The 16633-nt window shown below is 39.4% G+C and overlaps 1 protein-coding gene across 5 annotated transcripts in view; it reads right to left on the bottom strand.

The window, feature by feature from the left end:
* The window catches only part of EFR3A (EFR3 homolog A), a 1108455-nt gene that overhangs the window by 382759 nt on the left and 709063 nt on the right, over positions 1 to 16633 (bottom strand). For all 5 annotated transcript variants that reach the window (XM_086966224.1, XM_086966228.1, XM_086966225.1 and 2 more), the window contains 2 exons: positions 16114 to 16249; positions 7277 to 7441 (listed from right to left, as the gene is read on the bottom strand). In XM_086966224.1, coding sequence (XP_086822350.1) covers positions 7277 to 7441; positions 16114 to 16249 — 301 coding nt within the window. The remainder of the gene's footprint in view (positions 1 to 7276; positions 7442 to 16113; positions 16250 to 16633) is intronic.

The raw sequence follows: 16633 nt of genomic DNA, 5'->3' as shown, positions 1-16633 counted from the left end.
GCTGGCAACAATTTTATAGAGCAACTTTTTCATGACGGAACTTTTAAACCCTTTTCCCAACTTAGCGAGGAATTCCAGTCGCCTCCTACACAATCTTGCAAATATACCCAACTTCAACAAGCCGTCACGAAGCACATAGGCTCTCCACCAGACATACTCTCAGTATCTCCTATTTTGTCTTATTTGCAGTTATGGGGGACTCTTAAAGGTGTGACTTCTGGTCTTTATAAGACATTTCTGCATCCTCTATTCTCACAGCCTCTCTCCCAAACTCTTCAGTTGAAATGGCAAGCCCGTTTATCAGTTGTATATTCCAATACCCAATCGGATCAGATTTTAGAAGCACTACATAAGGGGTTTCGGGAAGCTCTTCTCAAATTCTGTATTTTAAAAATTATCCATGAATGGCATTGGTCTCCTGTTCAATTACACCAAGCTAAGTTGTTATCATATACTTCTTGCTGGAGATGTTCTGCTTCCGGATGTGATATTACACATATCATTTGCGATTGTCCTCGTACTAGATCCTTTTGGCTTTTTGTAAGGAAGACATTGGCTTCTACAATGTCATTACCTCTACCTTTTACACCTGCCAACATTATTTTACATGATTTTCGAGGCCTCCCAAACCGCAAATTCGTCTTCTTCATATTGCTTTGGCTACAGCCAAAATTTGTATACTGCGTCACTGGAAATCCCCCTCGACTCCTTCTCAGGAAGAGTGGTTGGTGGCAATGATGCAAACAGCTTTACATGAACGTACAATTTATAATTTACAAGATCAGGCTCCCCTTTTCTTGAAACCACTGTGGACAATGACTCTGCTCCTCCTCCTTCCTCTTCTACACATATTGTTTCTGCTTAATTCTATTCTTTCCATGATCCTTTCCCTGCTACTCTACTATCGTTGCCTTTTCCCCTTCCTTCGTACTGATTCTCCTCTTATGTGTTCTTGTTACTCTGGTAATCTTTTTCTTTCTTTTCTTTCTTCCTTTCCTCTCTTTTCCTTTTTCTTTCTTTTCTTTATACTTTCCTCTATAGTATGATTTACCTATTATTCTTCCTATTATTACCACATATAGGATTATGTAATATATGCTATGTTTGTTTCCTCATATTTGTTATATCTTATGTGAGTTCTTCTCACTTATATTATCTTCCATTTACCATTAAAATTATTCTGATTCATTACTACATTTGTATTTGTATTTTCATCTGCAAAATTTAATAAAAAAATTCAACACAAAGCTCTTCTCTACCAGAGTTTCCACCCCTGGCCTTTGAAACGCCACCTGCCTTTTTTCTCAATTTTTGAGACTCAAACGTATAACTTCAGATTTGGAGTTGGGCCTGCAGACAATAAGAGAAGCCAAACAACAATTCTTATCAAGAGGTTATCCTCAACAAGTTATTGACCAAGCAGAGAAAAGAGCATTAGCCTTAAACCGAGATGACCTCTTGCAAAAAAGAATAGCGCCTCCTTCTCAGTCTAGAGAAGTATTTGTCTCAACTTTTTCCACTCATTCTATGTTTGTAAAAAACAGCATCCTACAAAGATGGGATTTATTCCAATCAGAGCAGGATTTAAAGGGCATGTTTTCTGAACCTTATCTATTTGCATACAAAAGATCAAGCAATTTAAAGGAGATATTAGACAAAAGCTCTGAAACTCAAAAAGCTCAGTTCAGAGGTATGACTAGGTGTATGAATTGCTCACATTGCAACAACGTCATTGTTGGCAATAATGTATGTCATCCCCGCACCGATAAAAAGATCACTCTTAATTTTAATGCAAACTGCAACAGTCACCATGTAATTTATGTCATTAAATGCCCATGCGATTTGCTATATGTTGGGAAGAGAGAGAGGATCATTCGTACTAGGATCACGGAGCACAAAAGTAGAATTCGTACAAAGACCATGAGTTCACCCTTAGCACAACATTGGCAGAATCACTATCGCGCAGCTTAGATTCGGGGTACTGGAAAAAGTGGAGGAGCAATCTGACAGGGACATGTCGAAGTTCCTTTCGCAACGAGAATCACACTGGATATGGTACATGCAGACATTGTCCCCTATGGGGCTTAATGACAAATTTGAACTGTTTTGTTTTTTGTAAATTACAGTTCCTCACGCTCTACCTAATATGTATTTGCTTCTCTTGACTTGTGAATCATCATGATATCGGTCATCCTCAGTTGAGTTTACATCGCTCTTTATTTTCAGATAGTCGCATTTTCTATTAGAACAGGTTATGCTTTTTCTTTGTTTTGGGCGCCAGAGCATCTTCAATTCATGTCGATATCTCTCTTTGTCTACACTCTTTCACCTCTTTTGGTCAGCCTTGCATGCATGTACTTATTATTCTTTCATTTATTAACTTTGTTTTGTGCATTCAGCAAGTTAATGCATTGGTTTATAGCAGAAAATTGAAATGTCACCATATTGCGGTGTTCATTGAGTGCCACGTTTACGTAATTCCAAAATGGTGGACGATTTGGCAGATGAAACTTTAGTTACACACTCGCGTCACGCTGATTAGTCCCTTTCTATGAACACTAGTCTTGGGAGTTTAAACGCTGGATACGAACACGGTGAGGTTATCGTGGCCGGTGTTCCCTTAGAGATAGCACAGTTCAGGAACTGTCACTGCAATCAGCGGTAAGCTTGGATCCCCATTCTCTATTATTATACATCCTTTTAGTGCATGTGCAGTATTTAATAGAATGTTTAATGCGGGTGCTCTGGTTTTCAGGTGCTCGCGTGTCCATTTGGTTTCGTGCTCGACTCTGGAGGTGCTCTTAATTATCACAGTGGCAGCGTGAATTAAAGGTACAGGCGGGTTCTTTTCACCCGTTTTGAGGCTATTAGATGCTAACCCATAGATGGTTGCTTTAACAGTTTTACTGTTTGAAGGCTGAGGGATGTGGAATTCCTATAGCCCGAAGCCCAGGACACATTGTTTGGGGGTCAAGGGCTACAAGATTTAATGTGTATTTTGTCCTTGGGACACGTAGGCCCAACCCCCTGCAGCACAAACCCTTTGGCTGCCAGTTTGCAGTACTACTTCAAAGGTCAGGGAAGGGCACTGTCTGCAGTTACGTTAATATTTGTGTGCATACGTTAATGCTGTTCAAATTTGTATTTATGGTTCATTAATTCAAAGCCTTTATTATTATGGTGAGCGCTCTAAGTACATGTAAATTCTGACTGCACTACGGACAGTGGTTCCAGTATAAAAATGTATACACACGGTTTCAAAGTTTAGCAATATGAGGCTATGAATAATGCTCCTAGAATGCTCTGTGATTAGATGCAAATATTTGCAGAAGCTTGAAAGCAAGATTAATGATTCCTAGGTTTCAATATAAAATGTTCCTAAATGAAAGTAGGGAAAAAAACATTTTGCTAAACTACTGTAAAATTTCAGTTACCAATTCTTTGCACCATCATTTAGTAAATTGTGTTGATGCATGCTAGTATTTCCCAAAGATATTCCTATTGGAAAATCAGAGTAACCAGTATCAATAAGAGTATGGAAAACATAACAAATAAACAAGCATTGGCAAAGCCAGTAGGCCTGAAATTGCTGGTCAGTGTTTTAGTTTTAGCAATGTGTGACTTGCTTTGGCATGGTTTTTGTAAAAACCTTATTGATGTGAGAGCTGCCGGGCCCTCACCATTAGAACAAACCTTGCCAAAAGCAAAAATTATTTTTGGTCTCAAAAAGCACACACTGCCAAATTAGTTAGTGGCACTGAACAAAACTATGTTGTGTGCAGATATGCTCCTTGTGAAAGAGCAGAATACTGTCACTCACAGTGTAGCCAGCCCATACAGAGAGAGAGAGAGAATTTTAATAAACCTAAAAGGTCATAGTTAAGGCCAGACAAAACTAGGGGCCCAATTATTAAAGAAAGTCTCTAAAAGTGCACCCTTGGTATATGTACTTGCATTAAGTTTAGCTATAAAGTTTTCGTGAACTTACAGAAGTAGGACAAGAAATTGTACTCCTAGAAAATATTTGTGAACTGCATTTTACCATGAGCAATATATGCATGTCTAGATTTGCTCATGCGAAAACCTGAGTGTCTGGATGTTCATTTTCCCTCCAACCGCTTTTTTACTAACTCTGGAAGAAGGTTTGCGTCTGCCATTATCAGGAGTACATTTCCAACATTTCTCAGTATGGGAAAAGATTAGAGAAGAGTTGTTGAAAACCCTTAAACATGCAGGTTAGTAGGTTTGCACAGACTCAAAAGGGCATTCCAACCCTGAAACTATTGCTTACCACTACCTTCAGTCCCAGAATGTAGATCTGCCGAAACATAGCAACATAAAGGGATTGCTAGTATTCAAACACTTCCATGGAATGAGCCCTGGCATAATCAGAGAGGCTATATAAGAGCTCTTATATAATGAGATTGCTGCCATAATTTGTCGCCGCACTACATGGCACCAAAGGGACAAGTGGATTTTGTTACAGGACAAGTAGATTTATGAAGCAACCTGACCCATGGACAAGTAGATATTTTAATAAATTCCACACCCCTGAGGCTGGTTTTTGATTTTGGCAGTCTTTTGAGGCTGGCTTTGGAGTGTGCCAGTCTGTGTACACCGTTCTGCTTTCAGGTATTCTAAATATGTTGGTTTTTGGGTGTGATCCTCAATTTACTTTTTAAGTTTCTTTGCACTCAGCACTTGTGGAGCTTATCAATTTGGGACTGGTACCTATTTTTCAAGTTTCTTTGCACTCAGCACTCGTGGAGCTTGTATCTTGGTCACAGTGTTCACATTAGTTTTCTCCAAACATTTCCTGATCTTTTGTGGACATGTAGTTGGGGAATTGGTGCTCTTTAGCCACTTGTTGTTTTTTGAGCCTATGTCAGCTAAAACTCATGTACGTAATTATTGTTTATTATCATGTTTGCAATTCATGCACTTGTTACAGATTTCCCTGATGGAGGGCTACTGTTTATAGCCCGAAATGCATTGGTAACTTTGAAGCTTGTATCTGCATGCTGAACTCAAGCTGCAACATTTCTTTTACTTTGGAGTTGATCTGCCAGAACATTGAAATAAACTACGCAGATCTTGAATTTCTTGATGCTATTGATGCAGTTTTTTTCGATCACTGTTGATTGATTGTATTATAATACATATTTATCTTTGATACTTTGAAAATGACGGTTATACATTAATATGTGACACTTCATAGTGCACTGGGCTAGACATCCATCTAGGTATTTCCTTTTAATTTCTTTTAGAAGGTTGGCATTTTCTTCTCCTAACCGTTTGGTGCCTGCAGTCTGTCTCCAGGGCCACATGGCAGTTGGCCTTTGTGAATTCCTTCTAGACATTGAGACAAAGGGGAGTAGGTGTTCCCACCAGGATGGGAGGGGCAGAGCTTTTCTCTGTTCCACTTACATTTCAAAGGGGCTGACTTAGCACACTAGCAATTTTACTTTACACATTGCCTCAAAGTTAAGTCTGGCTGCTTTTGTGCCAAGCTACCAGAGGGTTAAGCACAGGCTAATTTAGTGACTTTTGTGGTTCACCCTGGAAGGTGTTGTGGTTGCTGCTTGAGAAGGGTTTTCACATCCCCCCTCAATCCAATTCCCTACAATGACCAAGTACATTAAACCAGTTTAATTTCCAGATGCATCCTGTTATGTACGTTTGTTGATGCTCAGATGACATGTATGTTTAAATAAATTACAAGGCTTGATCTAAAGGTTCATCAAAACTACGCTACCATTTTTCATGATTGAGGTGGGTTTACACAGAGAGGCTTTTGTCAGTATTATGGCCACTCAAATATGTCGAGACCAGCATCCAGTGATAACATTTCCATTGTGAACATGTCCAATGAGCAATAAGTATAACTAATATTTATTTATAAATTAATTTGTGTTATTTTACCTAACACTTGAACCAACAGTATTCTGCTGTAAAGCGCTGATGGGGTCAAGGTGGGGAAAGTGGTCGAGAAACAAGCGAGCGCACAGTGGAATAACGCAGGCATTGTATTCTGTGAACAATATATGGAGAAGAACCGTTGGGGCACTCAATTCAACCGACCAGGTTCAAGGAGGAGAAGCAGTTGAAATGGAGTTGCAGAGGAAGCGAAGCTCAATAATGTAGGGATGCATTGCATTATGTTCCTTGACACACCTACAGTTTGTATTTCTGGTACCTGTTAGAAACGAGTAGTCTCTGCAGGATGTGGGGGAAACATGAAATGCTGCATTAGTACCTGTACCCAAATATTAAACAGTGCCCAGGTGCTGAGCACTGACTCAGGCAACAGTCACTAGCTACCATAATGCGCAAGAGCTTGTGCCAAACTTTAATGGAGTGTGGGTGCACACTGCATGTCAAGAGTGCCCCTATCCGCTCTACTATACTGTCAAGGTAAGAAGATGCAGAGTTAAGAATAGTACATGTATACTTTCCTACATGCGTTAACAGTGACAACACAGTGGCAGTCGATATTGTGGTTCTGATAGTTTTGTAGGGTGGTATCTCAACCCTGATATTGAGACCTACAACCATTAATCTCATATTATGCTATCTGGCTCGACTTGCCTTAAGTATTTTGAATCTCTGAGTATTTCCTATATTCTATCTCTTGTCATTAAGGTGGACCGGATTTTGGTGCTGTAAACCAGTATAGGGTTTAGGATTCTCTTGCTATGTTATTTTTTTGCTAACTTTATTTTTATTTTCAAAGAAGAAAACATTGCACAAAAATAACAAAAGCAGGCTGGCAAATACACAGATATATGCACTCCTCTTAGTACGATCTGGTAAAACAAGAAATCAAGCCCGGATGCTTAATTGGAGCAGCCCCGGGCACCGGAGGACAATAGGGCCTCATAGGCATTGCTATGTTGATTTATACTACATATTTTAGCAAGGGTCTCTATTCTACATTTGGACTACACTAGCAGCATTGCACTCATGATCACAGATCGCATCTGGCTCTCTACATGCAATACCATAGCCCTAGTTCCCCTGCTAGGCCACAATTTTGAATCTCCGAATGGCCAAGTTAGCTTTACTTCCTTTTCACGCCAAAACATATGAGGACCATTGCCAACAGTTATTATTTATAGCACTTAGAAACAGCAAAACCGTAATCTAAATTCTTATTATAAATTATTATACTTTTTTTTATCGTCATCAGTATTTTGAAGTACAAATAAAGATAATCTTGTCTATACAGGTTAGACAAATCACAGTAACAAGCAACATGAAATGAAAGTTCACTCACCAATAGTTTGAATAATAGCATTCTGGACAATCCTCTCATCACTTTCTTTGGTGCTAGAGCTGAACTGAGCACTGTCCGCAGAATTACGCCGGTCACTTAGCTCAAAGTCTACACTGAGGCTCAAGTGTTTCAGTAGAGTATTGAACACCTCCAGAACTGTAGGACCTGAGATCATATACATAAAACAAAGAACTATGAATTCAATTGTTCAATTCTGTCACGTGTTCGATTCTATGTACAATATGTATGATTAGGTATCTCCACATGCACCAAACACATAACAGCTAATGGTATTAAAATACTGAAAAGTAAAAAAAAAAAAAGTAAAGAGACGACCAAAACGTCAGCATTCGTCACACAACCACATATTATTTCTGTAAGGCAGGTTTATTTATTTGTATTGTTTGAATAGTTCCTACAAGGTCTAGGAGTTATCTGAGTGCTGAACAAAAAACATAACAAGTATAATAAAGCACAGAATAAAATGAATTGCGAAAAGATGCATCATTTTGCACGGTTCTTCCAGATTTAGTTTTGACTGTATTTATTTGCATGTATCGACTCAAAGCACTGGGAAGGTGATCGTTGGACTTGGCCCTCTCTGCAGGGTCACTCCTAAAACATTTTGCCTTCAACCCTTCTCTTTTCCAAATTTGTTTTTGTTGGCATTAGGACTATGTGTACTTTACCACTGCTAACCATTCCTATTGTGCTTATGCTCTCTCCCTAAAACTTGGAAAAATTGGCTTTGACTTGGCAAAATAAACCCTTTGCCTGGCCTAAACCTTCCTTTTTAATACATATAAGTCACCCCTAAGATGCACCCTAAAGGCCCATAGGGCAAGGCACATTGTATTTCAAAATTAGGACATGTGCTCTTAAATTTTACATGCTTTAGTAGTGAAAAACTCCAAAATGTGTTTTTCACTCCTGTATGACCCATATCTCACATTGTATAAGAATAAGATAACTTATTATATTTATTAAGTGCTAACGTTTATTGGGAGCAGGTAGAAATGTCATGTTTGAACTCAAATATGCTATAATTTAAAATCCTCTTTAACTGTAAAGTCAGATTTTTTATTACAATTAGACTTCTTTGAGCCTCGGAAGGGGAAGGGAAGAACTTTCCAGAACTGAATGTGGGGGTAGCCTAAAAAAAACACAGTACAAAGGATGGCAAAAGTTTTAAATATCAGCCACTCTTCAGTATATTTATAAACCTGCAGACATTACAGAAGAAAAACTGCCTGGCCACCCAGCGGAGAGGCCAGCTGCTTGAGACCTGCCTTTTACTCCATAGGACTACCATGCTGTTTGAGGTCTGCCATGTTCCTCAGAAGACTTCACTGCTGCTATATGAGTACTGCCCTGCTGCTTGAGGCTTGCCTAGTTCCCCAGACGACGATCCTGATGCTTGAGCCCTGCCTTGTTCTTCAGAGAACTGCCCTCCTTCTTGGGAAATCAGGCCCTGCTCTCATTGTCCCAGGCTATCTGAGTGACTCGAAAAGGCCAGTGGGTTGACCTCCTGTTCTCAGCTACAGGGACCCAACAAGCTCCGGAGGCCTCCCTGCAACTGCATATCTGACCTGCTGCAACTGGTCCTGCAAGTGCTTTGCTGGCCTCTGCTAGAGTGAGTCTCTAATCCAGAAGAGGTGCTTCCCCATATCATGGACCATTGGCTGGCATCAGAGTGCAATGCTCTTCAAGAAAAGGAGAACTCTTTATGGCCGCCAATGCGAAGCCCTGGTGAACCAGACTCTTCGCACTACAGCGACCGCCAGGACGCAGGGACTGCCAATGCCAACTGCCACTGCCAACTGCCAATGCCAGCTCTAGCAATGGCCATCCGTAATACCCGACTGGATCTTCTTTCTACAGTGACGATCATCCGTGACAGCTGGCCTGCTCTTCGCGCTACTGTGACAACCATCCACAACGCTTCCCCTGCTCCTGTTGGGGTCCTCAATTACTAATTGGACTCTTTGCACCCGACTGTGAGAAGGCCACTTTTTCGGCAGGACTAACCTGATTCCTGTATCCATACTGTAGCCCAATGCAGTAGGGCTGAACTTGTGATTTTCCCTCCTCGCATGACCAGATGCCCGCGAGTGGCACTTTAGGAGTTATACTTACTTAAAACTTGAACATTGAATATCTCTGGTTCTAATGATTAGGATTTTGTTGTTCTGCTACCATTTTATTTATTAAAATGTTCTCCAGTTTTCTAACTTGTTTTGGGATTTTTCTTGTGTTGTGTTCTCACTTAATTACTGTTTGTGTGTTGCATAAACACTTTACATTTTAACTTTAAGTTAAGCTTCAATGCTTTTGTGCCAAGCTACCACAGGGTTAAGCACAGGTTAATTTAGTGACTTTTCACCATGATAAGGAGTGTGGTTGTTGCTTGAGAAGCGTCCCCTCAACCAATAACCCAATTTCTTACAGTAATAAAAAGTGCTTTGACCCCCCCCCCAAAATGGCAAATAATAGATCATATCATAAATCCATGAAGAGTGACAGACAAAAAACACTTGCAGGATAAAAATCAGACAATACATTTTGCATAGGCCAGCACTAGCAACTCTGACTGGCAGCTCTAAAAGCTGCAGGAGCAGCCCTTTGTCAGAATAAACTGGTATTTATATGTATGAAAGGCTAGCTATATGCGTAGTTTGAGCCGGTGGTTCCAGGTTTGGTCCACTGGCACTCATTTTTGGGCACAGGCACCACATTTCCGATAAAAGTCTTTGATACAGAATAAGAGAGAAAAACACTGATGGGGTAAGAAGGAAATAAAGAAAGTCAGAAAATCAGTGACAAACCAAAAAAGCAGGGATGAAAAACAACCAGTAAGGTTGAGCTAAAGAGGCAGGGAGTGTCTGGTGGTGGTTTAGAGGCATTAGGTGGAATCAAGTCGCACAGCCTTAGTATTTTGCACCCGACCATCGATATCGCCGGCCACGTGGTTCTGAACAAATCCTTAAGCTGCATGTATTTATTAAAAAAACATAATGCATTTGCATTTTATCTGTGTAACGTGCCACAGAGCACACAACCCTCAATGCATTGCTTGAGATATGCCAAACACGAGGCTGAAAGGTTTCTGCAGTAATTTTATTTAATGTTTAGCCTGAAGCAGTAACCTCTTAAGGAACATAGGGGCAGCTGCACAGATGAAGGATTTCTGGAAGAAAGAAAGGGAAAGTTTAAATATAGGAACATCCAACTACACTTATTTCAGGAATGTTAGGGGATGAGAAAACACATTTGATACCATATGACCTCACAAATGACAGAGAGGAACTCTAATAGAAACATGTTCGTACCAATACAGGACAATATTGTGGGTCTGCTTTGCTTATGGCTTTTACTAAACCAGCGAGCCCCATAGATACTATATTCTGGGACAGTCTGGCCCAATGCAGGGGAAACTGCAAAACAGTTTGCGAGAGCGCAGCATTACCATGTTGTTCAGACATGTTCTGTGTCCTTTATTCACTAGTGCTGAGGTGTTACTATTTTTTGGGGGTTTCACTGCCATGGAATCAGAAACAATGGGACTTGGAGAAAAAAAGACTGCAAGAACCTGTTAGAGGGCCATTGCGCGACCCATCAATCTCCATGAGGATAAACAGGTACCAAGGGACCCTTTAATAGACATGGGCCACCACAGACTAGGGTCTAAATTGAGAGGTGGGTGGAGATCAGTAGCCACTGAATTATCAGACATTTGAATGTTGGCTGTTGCCACTTGGAAGTAATAATTTCTGATTTGCTGCAAATGCTAAATGAAAAGGCCATTTAAGCAGGGTGTGCAGAAGTTCCTCTGATATAAAAAAAAGTCAATTTAGTTGCAGATGAGAAAAAATTATGAGTTTTTGTCAGAATTGGAGCATGACCCAAATGTGATTGAGTGTTGATAAAATGGACCACAAGAACAGGTGTTTTTCTTCGTGTACTATGTATATTGATGGGAAACACACTATTGTGCATGGTATACTATACACAGCAAGGATGTTACATAGAAAACGTATGGGAATCAGGCTCTGCAACCTCCTGATTTGTCACCAGGGGAGTACGCGCCATAAGATAAATGTATTAGGCTAGTTTGGGCATGACCTAGAGTTTTCTTGAAGATGTACTCCTGGAAAGATATATGTGGCAGATCATGGAGAATCACTGTTGGGTTGGCCACATCAAGAAAAAATGGGAATCAGGTTGGATCCCAAGGCTAACCCTCTTGTTTATGTGGTCAATTCTACCATAACTGGGATACAGTGGTTGAAAGTAAAGATAACAATTCTTCTGGGAATTCTTCTGAGGATGTTGAAGAAGAATTAAAATTAACTTTTAGTAATGTGTTTAGTGATAAACTTGGTGAGTTTAATGGATTTAAACACTGGATAATTTTGGGAAAAAAATGCTGTTCCAGTTAGGCATCATGAGAGGAATGTTCCACACACACATAGAAACAAACTTAAATAACTATTGAGTGATTTGTGCAAGCAGAAGATCATAGAACCAGTAGAGTCTTCTTCAGTTATTTTGATCAAACCTTTAGGATTATGCATTGATCTGCGGAGTTTGAATAAGGAGATTTGGGTGGATTCCCATCCATTACCCAATCTTCATGGAATAGTATCAACGTTGGCAAGTGCAATGGTCTTCTCTACTTTAGATTTAACAAATTCATATTATCAGGTGGTGTTAGATCATTCCAATATCTGACAACTTTCATTATGCCAGAGGGAATGTTTCGCTACCACAGAATGCCTATTGGTTTGGCCATTGCGGGTTCAGTATTTCAAAGACTGACGAGAGATACGTTAGAAGGCATTCATGGAGCTGTTGCGTTTCAAAACTATTTATTAGTCTTTAGAAAAAATGTGGTAGAGCATGATCATAATTTGAGGAAAGTGTTACAAGCCCTTCAAGAGAAAGGTTTGACTCTGAAGTTGTCAAAATGTAAATTCCAGAAGCAAGACGTTGAATATCTAGGTCAAACAATCTCAGATTCTGGTAAAAGATGAACGTAGTAACTGTGCTATTATGAATGCTTCTAAGACTCTTCCTAAAGAGCATTTGTTGGCCTTCTTAGGACTGACTGAATTTTATGCCAAACTTATACAGAATTATGCAACTAAGGTGAAATCTCAGAGCAATACTAAAGAAAAATGAAATATTTGTTTGAGGAAATTAAAAGGATCAAGCATTTGAATTACTGAAAAAGGAAATTGTTAGTGCCCCATGTTTGAAACCTTTTCAAGTTGGGAAAACATTACATAATAGGAGTCGGTAACAGCAATTCTGTATTAGGAGTGATATTGATGCAACATGATCGGAAAAGAGAATGGATTGTGTCATATGGTTTAAGAACATTGAGAGAATAAGAAAGGCATTATTCTGTCATCGAGAAAGTGCTATTGGCTTGTGTGTGGGAAGCTGAGCATTACAGAATGTTTCTATGGGAAACCAAGTTTGCGATAAGGATGGATCATAAGTCGTTAGTTAATATGTTGTCACCAGGTGGGGGCAGATAGATGGCAGCAATATTAGTTAGACTTGAGCCCAAACTGCAACATTTAATATGAAATGGAGTATGTTCCAGGATGTAACAATGTACATGCTGATTACATGTCTAGATTACAAGTGGTGGAGAAGTTTGAGGAAACGATGGAGTGCGAAGTGGCATTTACTTTTGGTGATGTCAGTGATTTGGGGAAAAATTATGTTGGTCTGTGTGTTATATCAGAGGAGGAATGGACTAATGAAACTGAAAATTATGAAGTACCATTGAGATTCCAACAATATATACTTGATGGCTGGTCAGGAGAGAAAGAGGTTATAGTTGAACTCAAGGGTTTTCATAAAATATGGGAAGACTGGGTATGGAGAATGGCCTAATTTTGAGAGGGGATAACATTACAACCCCCTTTAGCTTAAGAATGAAATTAATACAGTTTGCTCATGAAGGACATTGTGGAATATCTAATACCAGACAGACGTTGCGAGAAAAGTATTGGTGGCCAGGGATTGATCAAATAGTGGACAAAGGGGTGAGATCTTGTGTTCCCTGTTCCACTGGTGATAAGTCAGCCACAGCTACAGTAACAGAGTCCACGCCTGTGGAATTGCCGGATGGCCATGGCAAATGCTGGGTGTGGATATTATTGGCCTCATTTCTGTAATATCTAGACAAGAGTGCTATGGTATAGTGGTAGCTGATTATTTTTCAAAATGGCCATAAGTTAGAATGGTTGGTAAAGTAAATTCTGAGGCAATTGTGAAATTTTTGGATGAGCTATTTTGTAGGGAAGGTATTACTAAAGTCATTGTATCAGATAATAGGCCCCAATTCATCAGCAGAAAGATGGAACAGTTTTTCTCCATGTGTTGCATATAGCATAAACGAATATCACTATTTCACCCAGAGACTAATGGGCAAGTAGAAAGATTTATTATAATCAAAGTGTCTATCCAGGTGGCTATAAAAGGGGGACATAATTGAAGGAAAGCTTTGCAAGCCATGTTGTAAACCTATAGAACAGTCTTCTCCAACAAGTAGCTCGTGAGCTACTGGCAGCTCTCCATGTACCTGTAAGTAGCTCTCTTGTGTGCAGCCTAGGCTACTAAATTTAAAGCATTTGTTTGCTGAACTAAAATAGGTATACCAAAACAGTAAAGTCTTTCTTCAAGATGAAAATGTATGTATTTTCAGAGTTCCTAAGCTGATATTTGTATTAAAATGGTAGAGTTTAAAAAATAGATTTTAAGTTGATATTTGAGCAATAAATGATGTGGCGTTTGTGCCACGGACTTTACAGTTGTGACTACTGTGTATTACTCATTTAGATGCATTCGACAATAACAAAGACGTGTTTACATTACTGTAGACATCCCTGAAAAATCTTGCATGGGGTGCCTACTTTGTTATGCAGTCTGAGGTGGTCACTATGACAACAATAATATTAGTGGTTCAGGAATATTTTCATTGAAAATAAGTAGTTCTTGCAGCAGAAAAGGTTGGAGGATGGAACTGCATGCAATTTATCTAGAGTACCTTTGTATAACAATTACGAATAGCATAAAGAGGTGTTGGAGAATACGTTTAGCCATAAAGAAGGGGGAATGGTTTTGGATGTCAGTAATGTTTTCTTGGATGTTCCTGTTGATTTTCTATGGAACACCGAGCAGTGAGGATAAGGGTTCACACTCTATGTATGCCTGCACAGTTCAAGGATTATTTGTTAAAATAAGTTCAAAGATTATTCGTTATCATAATTTATGAAGATGCTAGTAAAGATGTGTTGTTATCTAAATGAGGCTTATGGAAGAAAAAAATGTATATGAGGGGGTTATATTTTAATTTGCTAGGTTTCTTTTAATATTTCTATGTAGTTTATTTGTATTTGGATTATGGTTTATTTGTTATGTAATTTAATAACAGTTTGATATGTCATCTAAAATATATATAAGGGAGGTGTGTGGTATTCTCTGCACAAGCTTGTTTGATTCTGGAATGTGAGTTTGTGCGGAGAATGCGAAAGAGAAGACGGTTATGGGGGACGGTGAATCATGGTTCATAGTGGCGTTATGAGACTCCTGTTATAACTGCCACATCTTGAAATAAACCTTCATTACTCCTGATCACTATGCAAACTATTTGGTAGGTTATGCACTTTTACAGCCCCACTACAGACATCTAAATTAAATATGTGATACATCTTGCTCGGTTTACCACACCAATATCTCATATGACCATCATTCAGTCTGACTCCTTACAATGCAAGCAGGAGAGGTCATGTAATAGCCCACCCTCTGATGGCTATACCGGTTGTAAAAGGCCCTGAACTCGAAGCCTGAGTCTCAGGCAAGGCTCTATAAAGAGGGAGAGGGCTGTAAAGCCTGTGGCATGAGGGCTATAAGACTATCAGATCATTTCCATTCCACCCACTATCGGTAGAATGTTAAGAATTAAAACAATAAAAAATCAGGGCAAGCATTGGAATGTTGGAGCAGAAGGCTTACAGCAGCCATTTTAAGCAACTCCATTGTTTTCCCTGGAGCTCTTAGCATTCCACGTTCTAATTTTTACTCCATTCGTTCATCGATAAGCTAACAAGCCCTACCATTTGAGTTACTTGCAGAACACTTCAGGAACACTTCTGAGACTTAATAAGTTGCTTACATATGTCGTGATTTATTACAAATTATCTCAAGTCATCTCTTACAAATATTAATTGGCTAGCAACTGAGGGAAAACAGTCTGCTTCGAGATGGGAGTACGGTCGGGAAAACTTCGAGCCTGATTTAGAGTTTGGCGGACAGGTTACTCCATTACAATTGTGATGGATATCCCGTCCTCCTTATTAGAAGTGGATTATATTCAATGGCACTTGCAATATGGAGGACGTGATATGTGTCACATTTGTGACAGAGTAACCCGCCCGCTGAACTGCAAATCGGTCCCTTAGTCTTTATGAATAGGGCTAACCGTGTATGTTTACATTAAAGATATCCGTGTACCATGCTAACCAGGCAACAACTAGAACTGATCTAAATCAATACCTCAGTTTGGCTCACAAGATCAATTATTTGCCACCTTCCATGATGTAAGGTTTATTTAACAGATAAGGCAATTCTGATGATAAATAGAACACAGTAGCTCACCACTAACAGTAAAACATGCAAATTACTGAAGAATATTTTGCTTAAATATAATTCTATACTCTGCTCAACTCAATCTTTCACACAGCAAGAATAAGGAATGTTTCAGCAGTTCCAGGTGAAGAGACAATTAAACAACTCTGCACAATAGTATATACTGAACGTACCTATGGATCCTTTTGCAGCAATTGCGACAGTCTCCAAAAGCACCTGAACGATACCGGCTCTGATACGTGGAGAGTCCTTTTTGTGTAAATCCAGGTGTCCCAGAATCTGCTGAATCACATGATGAGAGTACTGAGCCTGAAAGAAAGTCAGCATAATCAAAAAGTGCAATAGCTGGTAGGGCTTATTTGTTTTAGAACCCAATTTTCTCATACATATACTAATTTTCCAGTTGAACAGTTTCACTTAAATAATGGCCAGATTTCCACGTTGTGTTAACATAGGTTTGTAAATTGGGTATGAAAGAAAGCACTACAACTCAACATTTCAAAGGAGAGTATGTGGTATGGCGCCTCCTCCTGTATCAAATAGTGTTCACGCAGAAAATAAACTCTACGTTGAAAGTAACCATAAATCAGAGAGAATACAAAGAAATAGGGAATTAAAAAAAAGTCACGAGAGAAAGGCCACAATACATAAAGTTATCCATTTCTTTTTTTATCATCCCCAAAATACACATGA

This window comes from Lissotriton vulgaris, chromosome 4_1, assembly GCF_964263255.1.
Source record: "Lissotriton vulgaris chromosome 4_1, aLisVul1.2, whole genome shotgun sequence".
In the NCBI taxonomy this organism is placed as follows: domain Eukaryota; kingdom Metazoa; phylum Chordata; class Amphibia; order Caudata; family Salamandridae; genus Lissotriton; species Lissotriton vulgaris.
This window is presented reverse-complemented; position numbering and strand designations above follow the sequence as displayed.